Genomic DNA, 12772 nt, shown 5'->3' with positions numbered 1-12772 from the left:
GAGACCAGTACTGTACACATCCTCCAGATGTGGACTCACCAAAGCCCTGTACAACTGAAGCATAACCTCCCTACTTTTGTAATCAATTCCCCTCAAAATAAATGATAACATTCTATCAGCTTTCTTAATTCCCTTCTGTACCTGCATACTAACCTTTTGAGATTCATGCACGAGGAAACCCAGATTCCTCTGATACTCAGAGCTCTGTAATCTCTCACTATTTAGATAATAAGCATATTTTTTATTCTTCCTGTCAAAATGAATGATTTCTCATTTGCCCATATTATACTCTATTTGCCAGATCTTTGCCCACTCACTTAACCAATGTCACTTTGTAGCCTCCTTACATCCTCTTCGCAATTTACTTTCCAGCTATCTTTGTATCATGAGCAAATTTAGCAACCATTCCTTTGGTCCCTTCATCCAAGTCATTTATATAAATTGTAAAAAGTTGAGGCCCCAGCACTGATCCCTGTGGCACACCACCCGTTACATCTTGCCAACCAGAAAAAGACCAATTTATGCCAACTCTCTGCTTCCTGTTAGCTAGCCAATCTTCTATCCATGCTAATATGTTACCCCTAAACCATGAGCTTTTATTTTCTGCAATAACCTTTGATGTGACACTTTATCAAATGCCTTCTGGAAATCTAAGTACAGTACATCCACAGCACATGTGACTCCTTCAAAGAACTCCAATAAATTGGTTAAACATGATTTCCCTTTTACAAAACCATGTTGACTCTGCATGATTGCCTTGAATTTTTCTAAGTGCCCTGCTATAACATCTTTAATAATAGCTTCTAACATTTTCCCTATGACAGATGTTAGGCTAACTGGCATATAGTCTCCTGCTTTCTGTCTCCCTCCCTTTTTGAATAAAGGAGTTATATTTGCTATTATCCAATCTAATGCAACCTTCACTGAATCTAGGGAATTTTGGAAAATTAGGACCAGTGAATCAACTATCTCACTAGTTACTTCTTTCAAGACCATCTGGTGAAGTCCATCCAGACCTGGGGATTTGTCAGCTCGCAGCCCCAACAAGTTGCTCAATACCATTTCCCTGGTGATTGTAATTTTCCCCGAGTTCCTCTCTCCCTTCCATTTCCTGATTTAAAACTATTTCCACGATGTTACTTGTCTCCTCTATAGTGAAGACCGAAGCAAAATATTTGTCTAATTCGTCCGCCATCTCCCTATTTTCCATTATCAATTCCCCAGACGCACTCTCTACAGGACCAACGCTTGCTTTGTTAACTCTTTTCTTATTTAAATATCTATAGAAACTCTTACTATCCATCTTTATGTTACTAGCTGGCTTTCTCTCTTACTTTAATTTTTCCCTCCTTATTAATCTTTTTGTCATTCTTTGCTGTTTTATATTCTTTCCAAACTTCTGACCTGCCACCCATCTTTGCGTAATTGTATGATTTTTCTTTAAATCTGATTCTGTCTTTAACTTTTTTAGTTAACCAAAGATGGTGGGCCCTTCCCAATGAATTTTTCTTTCTCATTGGAATGTATATATTCTGTGTATTCTGAAGTATCCTTTTAAATGTCTGCCACTGAACTCCTATTAACATATCCCTTAATCTCATTTGCCAGTTCACTTTAGCTAGCTCTGCTTTCATGCCCTCATAATTGCCCTTATTTAAGTTTAAAATACTAATCTTGGACACACTCGTTCCTCCCTCAAAATGAATGTAAAATTCAATCATATTATGATCGCTGCTACCTAGGGGTGCCTTCACTAGGAGATCATCAATTAATCCCATCTCATTGCACAATACCAGATCTAGTATAGCCTGCTCTCTGGTTGGCTCCAGAACGTGCTGTTCTAAGAAACTATCCCAAAAACATTCTATGAACTTCTCATTTACACTACCTTTGCCCATCTGATTTTTCCAGCCTATATGTAGATTAAAATCCACCATGATTATTGCTGTATCTTTCTGGCAAGCTTCCATTATCTCTTCTTTTATACTCTGTCCTACTGTAAAGTTACAATTAGGGAGCCTGTACACCACTCCAACAAGTGACTTCTTGCCTTTATCATTCCTCATCTCAATCCAAACCACTCCTACATCCCAGTTTCCTGAACTTAGGTCATCCCTCTCTAAAGTACTAATACCATTATTAATTAACAGAGCCACCCCTCCACCTTTTCCTAACTTCCTGTCCTATCTAAATGTCATATACTCATCAATATTCAGGTCCCAATCTATGTAACCTGTAGCCATGTCTCTGTAATGATTGTACGTATTTATTTCTATTTGCGCTATCAGTTCATCTGTTTTGTTTTGAATGCTACATGCGTTTAGATACTGAACCTTTAGTTTTGTGCTTTTATTTATTTTTGTTGCGCCTAGCCTTATCTGCTGATTTACTCTTAGATTTGTACTGTCTCTTCCTGTTTATCGTTTCCCATATTAATACCTGTCTCTCTTGCATTGTCTCTACTCTTTGGTTTACCACATCTCCCCAAATTTGATCCCTTGCCCCACCATTCAATTTAAAACCCTCTCTACTTCCCGAATTGGCGGCTCGTGAGGACAACAACCCGAGGACGTTTCAGGTGTAGACTGTCCCAATAGTACAGATCCCACTTTCCCCAATACTCGTGCCAGTGCCCCACAAACTGGAACCCACTTCTCCCACACCAGTCTTATTTGCCGTATGCCAATTTGCACGTGGCTCAGGTAATAATCCATAAATTATTACCTTTGATGTTTTGCTTCTTAATTTGGTGCCTAGTTCGTTACACTGACTATGCAGATCCTCCTTCCTCATCCTGCCTATGTCGTTGGTACCTACTTGAACCATGGCCAGAGAACAGTGTCAATCCCCCTAACTATACTGTCCCCTGCTACTACTATATTCCTTTTTTCTCCTCCCACTTGGATGGTTTCCTGTACAACAGTGCCATGGTCAGTTTTCTCATCCACCCTGCATCCCCCTCTAATCTTAACAAGGTGAGAGGATCTCAAACCTGTTGGATAATTGCACAGGCTCACACTCATGCCCTCTGGGTCCCCGTACCTGCCTCACTTGCAGTCACACCCTCCTGTTCCTGGCCACTGACCAAATCAGAAGACCCTATCCTAAGTGCTGTGACTGCCTCTTGGTATAAAGCATCCAGGTAACTTTCTCCCTCCCTGGTGTGTCAGAGTCTGCAGCTCAGCCTCCAGCTCAATGACTCTGAGCTGAAGTTCCTCAAGCCGCAAACACTTACTGTAGATGTGTTTGCCCTGGAGCACAATGTTATCCAGGAGCTCCCACATGCTGCAGCCTTGACACAACACATGACCTGCCATCCTTAATGTGTTTAAATAATTACATAATATAATAATCACTTATTTATATTGCTTTCTTACATATTTTATTAACTTTACCACCAAACTATGTACTATTTTAAACCTTAGGGATATAATAGAACGTACCCACTTACCAGATACTCACCATACAGTAGAGCAAGAAAGATGGAAAAGGGTGAAAAGATAGAAAGGGAAAACGAACAACTCCTTCTTCCAACTCCCCTGTCACCAAACTCCATGCCTTCACTCAGTCGGCTGTTTGCCAAGGCTGCACTAAAGAGCCCTGAACTATTTTTTTATTCGTTCATGGGATGTGGGCATGGGTAGGCCAGCATTTATTGCCCATCCTTAATTGCCCTTGTTCAGAGGGCAGTTAAGAATCAACCACATTGCTGTGGGTCTGGAGTCACATGTAGGCCAGACCAGGTAAGGAGAGCAGATTTCCTTCCCTAAAGGACATTAGTGAACCAAATGGGTTTACAACTAACAACAATGGTTTCATGGTCATTATTAGACTTTTAATTCCAGATTTTTACTGAATTATTGAATTCAAATTCCACCATCTGCTGTGGCTGGGTTCGAGCCCAGAGCATTACCCTGGATTACTAGTCCAGTGACAATACCACTACGCCATCACCTCCCCCTATAGTAAACTGAACTGGGGATACAGTAACCATTAAGCGGAAGGCAATGGCATATTGGTATTGTCACTCAACTAATATTCCAGAGATCCAGGGTAATCCTCTGGGGACCTGGGTTCAAACCCCACCATGGTAGATGGTGAAACTTGAATCCAACAAAAATCTGGAGTCAAAAGTCTAATGATGACCACGAAACTATTGCCGATTTTTGTAAAAAACCCATCTGGTTCACTAATGCCCTTTAGGGAAGGAAATCTGCTGCCCTCACCTGCTCTGGCCTACATGTGACTCCAGACCCACAGCATTGTGGTTGACTCTTAAATGCCCTCTGAACAAGGGCATCAAGGATGGGCAATAGATTCTGGCCTAGCCAGCGATGCCCACATCCCATGAACGAATTAAAAAAAAACAGATTGAACCAGTTAGCTAATTAACTACTCAGCTCCCACAGCTGAGAGCGAGTTTACCCTGTCTAAACTGTAAGAAAGAACATAGCCTGCATACACAGGCTAGATTAGATTTTAAGAGGAAAATTTAAGAGCAAAATTAACACTTAAAAGACCCCTCTCACCAAACTCCAAGTCTTCACTCAGTTAGTCGGCTACACTCCGTTTGCCCTTCATGAGGAACAACGTCTCAATTACGAGCTTTAACGTTTTTTGCAGCAATCACTACATACACATCATAACAATATTCACTGATATAAGGACAAAGAACTTTGACATAATAATCATTGCAAATGCTTTCTTTCTACACAGTCGCAATGTACTTTTGGCATGGCTCTCAAAGACACCTTTAAGGAGTGTCCAGTAAACTTTCTAATGTAAATCAAAAGCAGAATTTTTTTAGCCTTAGGTACAGCTTACTAACTTTTCCAAAATCAGATAGTCCATTGACACCAGGCTTTACAATTCCACTGTCCACTTTGCTGGTGTCTGCCCTGAAAAATGAGAAGTTAAAATATTTAGATTAGGTGCATTCTAGATTTGTTGGTACAAAATTAAAACATGAAGTCAGTAGTTGCTTTGTAGCACAATGTGCTGATGAAGATACATGCTTTATCATGGACTAATGTCAATGATTCTCAACACAACATAAGAACATAAGAAATAGGAGCAGGAGTAAGCCATTCAGCCTGCTCTGCCATTCAATGAGATCATGGCTGATCTTCTGCTTCAACGCCATTTTCCTGTGCTATCCCCATATCTCTTGATGTTTTTAATATGTAGAAATCTATCAATCTCAGTTTTGCACATACTCAACGACTGAGCCTCCACAGCTCTCTGGGGTAGAGAATTCCAAAGATCCACCACCATCTGAGTGAAGAAACTACCCCTCATCTCAGTCCTAAATGGCCTTCCCCTTATTCTAAGACTGTGTCTGCTGGTTCTAGACCCTTCAGCCAATGGAAATATCTTTCCTGCATCTATCTTGTTGAGCCCTGTAAGAATTCTGTATGTTTGAATGACATCACCTCTCATTCTTCTAAACTCCAGAGAATAAAGGCCCAGTCTATTTAATCTTTCCTCATAGGACAATCCCACCATCTCAGGAATTAATGAAATGAATCTTCGTTGCACTCCCTCTATGGCAAGTAAATCTTTCCTTAGGTAAAGAGACCAAAACTGCACTCAATACTCCAGGTGTGGTCTCACCAAGGCTCCACAGAATTGCAGGAAGACATCTTTACTGCTATGCTCAAATCCTCTTGTAACAAAGGTCAACATACCATATGCCTTCTTAATTGCTTCCTGTACCTGCATGTTAGCTTTCTGTGACTCATGAACAAAGATACAAAAGTGCCTTGAAGTTCAACACTTCCCAGTCTCTCACCACCTAAGAAATACTCCGTATTTCTGTTTTTCCTACCAAAGTGAATAACCTCACATTTTTCCACATCGTAACCCATCCGCCAAATTTTTGTCCACTCACTTAGCCTCTCCAAATCCCATTGAAGCATCTTTGCATCCTCCTCAACTCACACTTCCAACTAGTTTTGTGTCATTTGCAAGCTTGGAAATATTACATTTAATCCCCACATCCAAATCATTGATATAGATTGTGAAAAGCTGGGACCCAAGCACTGATCCTTGTGGTACCCCACTAGTCACAACCTGCCAACCTGAAAATGACCCACTTATTTCTACACTCTGTTTTCTGTCCATTAACCAGTTCGCAGTCCATGCCTGTACATTACCCTCAATCCCATGTGCTCTAATTTTGTTTATTAACCTCATGCGCTGAATTTTCTGGTTGGCTAGGGGGGCGGAACGAGAGCGGGCGTGGACCTGATCGCCACACGCGATCGGGTCCGCGCCATTTTACATGGATCGGGCAATTAAGGCCCGCCCAACGTAATGCGCGACTCCCGAGGATAGCGGGAGTGGGTGGGCAGCGGTGGGAGTGCGTTCTCCGCCAGGTCCAATGGTGACCCGGCAGCCTGTTTATCTGAAGCTCTGGCACCCTTTGCAAGACTGCGCACAATGGCAAGTGGAGGGGCTCACCAGAGGGCTTCTGGTGAGCAGGCCAGTCCGGGAGGTAGGCCAGTGGAGCAGGCCAGGCTGGAGGGCAGGGTGGGGGGCTAGTGTGCCCCTCGTTTTTCAGATGACTGCCTGCTGCCCTCCTCGAGAAGGTGGCAGCATGGCAGGAGGTGCTGGTTCCCCAGAATGGGAGGAGGAGGCCCCCCCACATGATGAAACGTGCCTGGGAGGAGGTGGTGGAGGTGGTGAGCTCCCGCGAACGTGGTGCGGCACACCTGGATCCAGTGTCGCAAGCGCTTCAACGACTTGTTGCGCTCTGGCAGGGTCAGTACCACATTGGTATTGGTCACTTAACCCAGCAGGTCGGCTTACCCCCCAAAGTCTGAGTGTAGTGACTGCGTTGAATCATTGACGGTATGTGTCCTTTGCTGGATGGGCCAGCAGATATTGCCTATGCTGAGGTTAGCCTGAGAGGATGATGAAGAGATGTGTTTTGCCCCCACAGCATGTGTTACACTGGGTCCCACATGACTGGTTTGGGGGCAACCTGGAGGAGCTGCACCTAGGCACAGTGTTACAACTCCAGGACATGTCCAAGTCAGAGTGATGAGATGCTGGGAGGGGAGCTTCAAGGTGGTGTGGCAACAAACCATCTGCTGCGCTCTGCGCTCCATGTGCTTGCGCCTCCTTGCTATGAAAGGATATACCATGTGGTGCCTAATGTAATGTAGGCAGCATGTGGCTGGGGTGGGTGGGGGGGCGGTGAACAGGCCTAGCATCTTTGTGAGAGTGTTCGGTAGCAGCGGGGTGAGGAGGCACTGGAGCCCTGATGTGTCCCACTCTGGTTGGGGTGGGCTGTGCACGAAGCGAGTCCACGTGTAATTTGCACTAATCAATGCTCTTCTCTCATTTTCAGGAGAAGAATGCTCATAATGCGGCAGACCATGAGAGGACTGGCGGCCGCCAGGCGCAGATCGCCATTCTCAGCCGCTTCGAGCAGGAGGCCCTGGATCCGGAGAGGCTCCATGCGCCAAGGTCCACTGGTGTCGGTGAGGCTGGGATGCCACGGCCAGGTACTTATGCCCAACAGTGAGGTCAGCATTGTTCTCCCAACAGACATTGCAGTGCTGAATGTTAATTGATTTAATTTTGCAACATGGCCTGACCATTGGTTATGGAAGGATGAATGCATAATGATCCGGGGGACACGGATGCACTTTGACACTGTCTCCACGTTAACAGATCCACTGTGCTTGTCCTCCCTTTCAGCATCATCGGAGCAGGGCCAGGAGGAGCAGCAGCAGAGGCCCCCTCTCACATCTGAGGGGCCTGAAGTCTCACCAGTGTCACACCATTTCTGCGAGGCAGGCACCAGCGCAGATACTAGCACCTCGGTGGGAGTTAGAACATCAGCTAGTGTCCCGGGGCACAGCGGTGAGGGCACTTCACAGTCGCTGGAGGAGTTGGCAGAGACAGAGAGTGCCCATGGTGCCAGCAGTCGGAGGATTGCAGGGGACCAGGCACATGCTCAGACGGTGCCTGATGATGTGCCTTTGGAGTCGTCCACGACACAGCAGGTGCAGGAAATGCGGCCGGGTGTGCGGGAGCATCTGGGGCAGATACATGAGGCTATGCTTGGCTTGGTCTCCATGGTGGAGGAGTCTATGCGGGTGATCCCCGAAGCAATGAGCCGCATGTCCAAGCGCGATGCGTCCTCCGTGGAGAGAGTGGCGACTCTCCTGGAGAGGCTACTCCAGGAGACTCATCAGGGCTTCCTGGGGATGCGCTCTGACCAGCAAGCTCTTACATCGGCGTTGACCTCAGCTGGTCAGTGCCAGTGTGGGAGATGCTTTGGGCATCAACTTTCCCAGCTCAGTGCCCATCCATCCACGGTGAGCAGGGAGGTCCGAAGCGACCTCACATCGGCGCAGCTGCTGCCTTTCGTCTCTGCGAGCTCCTCTCAGGGCGCTCCGGATGAGGGCGGCAGTTGCTCCGCCCCTCTCCCAGTGACTACCATCCGGTGAGGCTGCGACAACTGGGGAGATGCCAGCTGTGGTACTGGCAGCTTCCTCCCAGGCGGAGCCAGCACCGGCTCCACGGGCCAGAGGACGACTGCCAAGGTCATTGAAGCCAACAGGAAGAGCAGATTCAGCAGGCTGTCTTAGATGCCACTCCCAGCGATGGGACAGCACCAAGACGTAGCACCTGGAAACAAAAACATAAGGAACCTTAGGCACACCACGGGTTTTTCACTGGTGCTTTTGTGTTGGTCAAGGATGTGGTCCTTATGATTTGTTTTGCATTGTAACACTATTCTCTTTTTTTTGGAATAAGTTGGTTTGCTTGACATATTAAATTTAGATATATCACCATGGCTGAGGGTGCCTCTTTTGTTCTGCAGGTGTATGGTTTCCAAAACTGTAATGAGTGCTTTGTTAGACATTCAGTTTTACTAACGAGGCCCTTAGTGACTGTTCCTAACCTGCCAGATTTTACACTTAGGTGTCGAGTCGAGCCAGCAGTCCAGGCTTGTCCTGGAGGACCATCTGTGGCGTGGTAGCTGGAGGTTCATTGGATTAAAGCCTCCCAGGTGTCCCTGCCTCCCTGGAGTATGCCTGGGTCAACTTCGACCCCTTCAGCATTTTCCTGTGCAAGCTCATCCTTGGACTCACCGCTGGACTCATCGTGTGCATCCGCAGCCACTCCGTCAACATCTTCATCGTCCACTGCGTCCCCCCTTTCCAGCGCAAGATTGTGGAGAGTGCAGCATGCAACCACCATCAGTGATGCACGATCTGGGGGGTACTGGAGTGTGTCCCCTGAGCGGTCAAGGCATCAAAAGCACATTTTGAGAAGACTAATGGTTCTCTCCACCACAGCCCTTGTTGAGGCGTGGCACCTATTGTACCGCTGCTCAGCTTCTGTTCTTGGATGGCGGAGAGGCGTAATAAGCCACCTTTTCAGGGGATAGCCCTTGTTAGCCAGCAGCCATCCATCAAGCCAGGCTGGAGCACTGAAGACCCCTGGCACCTCGGAGTGTCTGAGGATGTAGGCGTCATGGGAGCTGCCTGGGTACCTTGCACAGACTTGTAAAATCAGCATCCTGTGATCACACACTATCTGCACGTTCATGGAGTGGAAGCCCTTCCTGTTGACGAAGGCACCGAGCTCACCTGCTGGCGCCTTGATGGCCACATGTGTGCAGTCTATTGGACTCTGGACGCAGGGGAAGCCAGCAATGGCTGCAAAGCCTCTGGCTCGCCTGGTCCCAAAGGTAGTGGATGAAGGTCAGTGCATACCTGAACAGAGCACCTGAAATCTGCTTGACACAAGTATGGACAGCTGATTGGGAGACATTGCAAATATCACCCACTGAGCCCTGGAAGGAGCCATAGGCATAGAAGTTGAGGGCAGCTATCACCTTCAGAGCCACTGGCATGGGGTGTCCACCCATACAGTTAGCGGAGATCTCGGGCCCTATCATCAGACAGATATAGTTGACTGTCTCCCTTGAGACACGGAGCCTTCTTCGGCACTGCACCTCAGACATATTGAGGTAGCTGCTTCGCTGCCTGTATACCCTGGCAGCAGGATAGTGGCGTCTTGTGCAGCCCCTTCCGCCTTGGTCTACCTCTTGTCCCTGCGCCCCTTGTGCCTGCACCTGTCCTCCCAAAGGTGGCTCCCCTGGAGGCTGAATGTGCACTCTTGGCCTCCTCCCCTTTCTAGCCCTCCCTTCCTCCTCAGAGGAGCTGCCTCCAGTGGACAGTTCAGCTCCCATTCCCAGGCTAAGGAAAGGCTTCCTGAAATCTGCAGGCCCAGAAAAGATTACTCACTGCAGAGTGCTGACCTGAAGGTTAAGAGTCCAGAAAAAGCAGCTGGGATGCATTTTGAAGTACTGCAGATCACAGAGGAAAGTTTTAAAAACTTTCATAAATAAATACTTCACAGTGCACACGTGCGACCCCAGTGAGTCCTCTTATCCCGCCCGTGGATGAGGTTTATACAAATGTGTCCTAGCAGCCTGCCCGTTGTGCCCGTGTGCCGACCCGAAGATTGCACGGGTGCCGAAAAATCGGCGTCAATTGGGGAGTCAAGGGCCTTAAGTGGCCCGTTAATTAATGGCAGGCGCACGTCGGACATCATTGCGCACCCGCCCAGCGAAATATCGTGATGGCGCACGATGATGTCGGGATGCTCGCCCGACATCACCGCGCATCATTTTACATGCGGAGGTGCGGGGCCTGCCCCCACACGTCAACGGGAAAGTTCTGCCCCACGTGTGGGACCTTATCAAAAGCTTTCTGAAAATCGAAATATACCACGTCCACCGATTCCCCCTTATGTATTCTGCTATTTACATCCTCAAAATACTCCAACAAGTTTGTTAAACATGATTTCCCTTTCATAACTCCATGTTGACTCTGCCCAACCCTACTATTATTTTCTAAGTCACTTGTTATCAGATCCTTCATAAAGGAACGGCATGACACTCGGAAGTTCTGAGGAACAAAGGGACCTTGGCGTGTGTGTCCATAGATCTCTGGAGGCAGAAGGGCACGTTAGTGGGGTGGTGAAAAAGGCATATGGGACACTTGCCTTTATCAATCGAGGCATAGATTACAAAAGTAGGGAGTTGGAATTGCATAGAACCTTGGTGAGGCCACAGCTGGAGTACTGAGAGAGTTCTGGTTGCCACATTATAGGAAGGATGTGATTGCGCTGGAGGGGGTGCAGAGGAGATTCACCAGGATGTTGCCTGGGATGAAATATTTAAGTTATGAAGAGAGGTTGGATAGACTTGGGTTGTTTTCGTTGGAGCAGAGAAGACTGAGGGGCGACCTGATCAAGGTGTACAAGATTACGAGGGGCATGGGCAGGGTGGATAGGGAGCAGCTGTTCCCCTTAGTTGAAGGGTCAGTCACGAGGGGACACAAGTTCAAGCTGAAGGGCAGGAGGTTTAGGGGGAATGTGAGGAAAAACCTTTTTACCCAGAGGGTGGTGACGGTCTGGAATGCGCTGCCTGGGAAGTTGGCGGAGGTGGGTTGCCTCACATCCTTTAAAAAGTACCTGGATGAGCACTTGGCATGTCATAACATTCAAGGCTATGGGCCAAATGCTGGTAAATGGGATTAGGTAGGTAGGTCAGGTGTTTCTCACATGTCGGTGCAGACTCGATGGGCCAAAGGGCCTCTTCTGCTCTGTGAGATTCTGTGATTTTAACATTTTCCCTATTACAGATGTCAAGCTAACAGATCTGTAGTTTCCCGTTTTCTCTCTCCCTCCTTTCTTAAATAGTGGGGTTACTTTTGCCACCTTCCAATCTGCAGGAACCATTCCAGAGTCTGTAGAATTTTGGAAGATTATCACCAATGCATCTATCATCTCTGCAGCCACCTCTTTCAACATTCTGGGATGTAGATCATCAGGTCTGAGTTTGTAAGCCTAGCCATGAAGAGACGCTGAGCAGATAGCAAATAGTTCCCCACAAAGAGTGAAAATTATTCTGTACTGCACTTGTGCAGCCCTTTATATTAGATTTCAAAGTGACTTTTCCAGAAGTTTGAGAATAGGCCTCCTGGCTGTCTTTCGGCAATGGTTGATGCATGACATGGGCACACTGTTTTCTATTCACTCCAAATACAGCAGACACATGGTTCCATTTGATATTTTTATCACAATAATTTGGAGTTTTTTTTTAATTAGACAATACATTTCTGATTTAAATTTCCAAAATATAGGAAGCTAAATTGAGATCTAGACATTTGTCGTGGTTATTACCTTGATTTAGGTAGCATGGCCAGGTTTCTATTGTACTGGAGCGGGAATTGCTTAAGACATTCTTGCTAGCTGATTATTTCCACAGCATCCATTCAAGTAATGATGCTGCTGTGTGTAACCCACATTTGCCAATTCAGAGACAACTTGCTATACTTTTGTATAATTGAGCATTTTCTTACCATGGTGTATTACAGTTATGTGTTAATGTCAGATAACGGACTCCAAGCTCATAGAACATTCGCAAAGCTCCCAGACTGCTGTCGATTCCATGTCCACCTTCCATACCAATAAGGCTGGCTATTTTACCACTATTAAATACTTCTGTGATTCCTTTAATAGAATTAATCAATAGCGTTATACTCTCCACAAACATTATTCTGACATACAGTCTTCTGCGATCTTATTGCTGATGCCTTGTTATTTAAAATTTATAGCAGTATTCTGTCTAAAACGCCACCATCTCGTAGATAATGAAAATTTCTCCTATGATAGCACTACACAATTTCAAAGTTATGAACTATATAAATCTGTGGATGGCATCCTTGTTCTGTGCAAT

At 46.4% G+C, this 12772-nt stretch overlaps 1 protein-coding gene across 1 annotated transcript in view; it reads right to left on the bottom strand.

Moving 5' to 3' along the window:
• The window catches only part of LOC144682082 (dipeptidase 1-like), a 39454-nt gene that overhangs the window by 17009 nt on the left and 9673 nt on the right, over positions 1 to 12772 (bottom strand). The window contains exons 4-5 of the mRNA XM_078544398.1: positions 12396 to 12546; positions 4829 to 4898 (exon numbers count right to left, since the gene is read on the bottom strand). Coding sequence (XP_078400524.1) covers positions 4829 to 4898; positions 12396 to 12546 — 221 coding nt within the window. The remainder of the gene's footprint in view (positions 1 to 4828; positions 4899 to 12395; positions 12547 to 12772) is intronic.

The sequence above is a fragment of the Cetorhinus maximus genome, chromosome 6, assembly GCF_964194155.1.
Source record: "Cetorhinus maximus chromosome 6, sCetMax3.hap1.1, whole genome shotgun sequence".
In the NCBI taxonomy this organism is placed as follows: Eukaryota; Metazoa; Chordata; class Chondrichthyes; order Lamniformes; family Cetorhinidae; genus Cetorhinus; species Cetorhinus maximus.
This window is presented reverse-complemented; position numbering and strand designations above follow the sequence as displayed.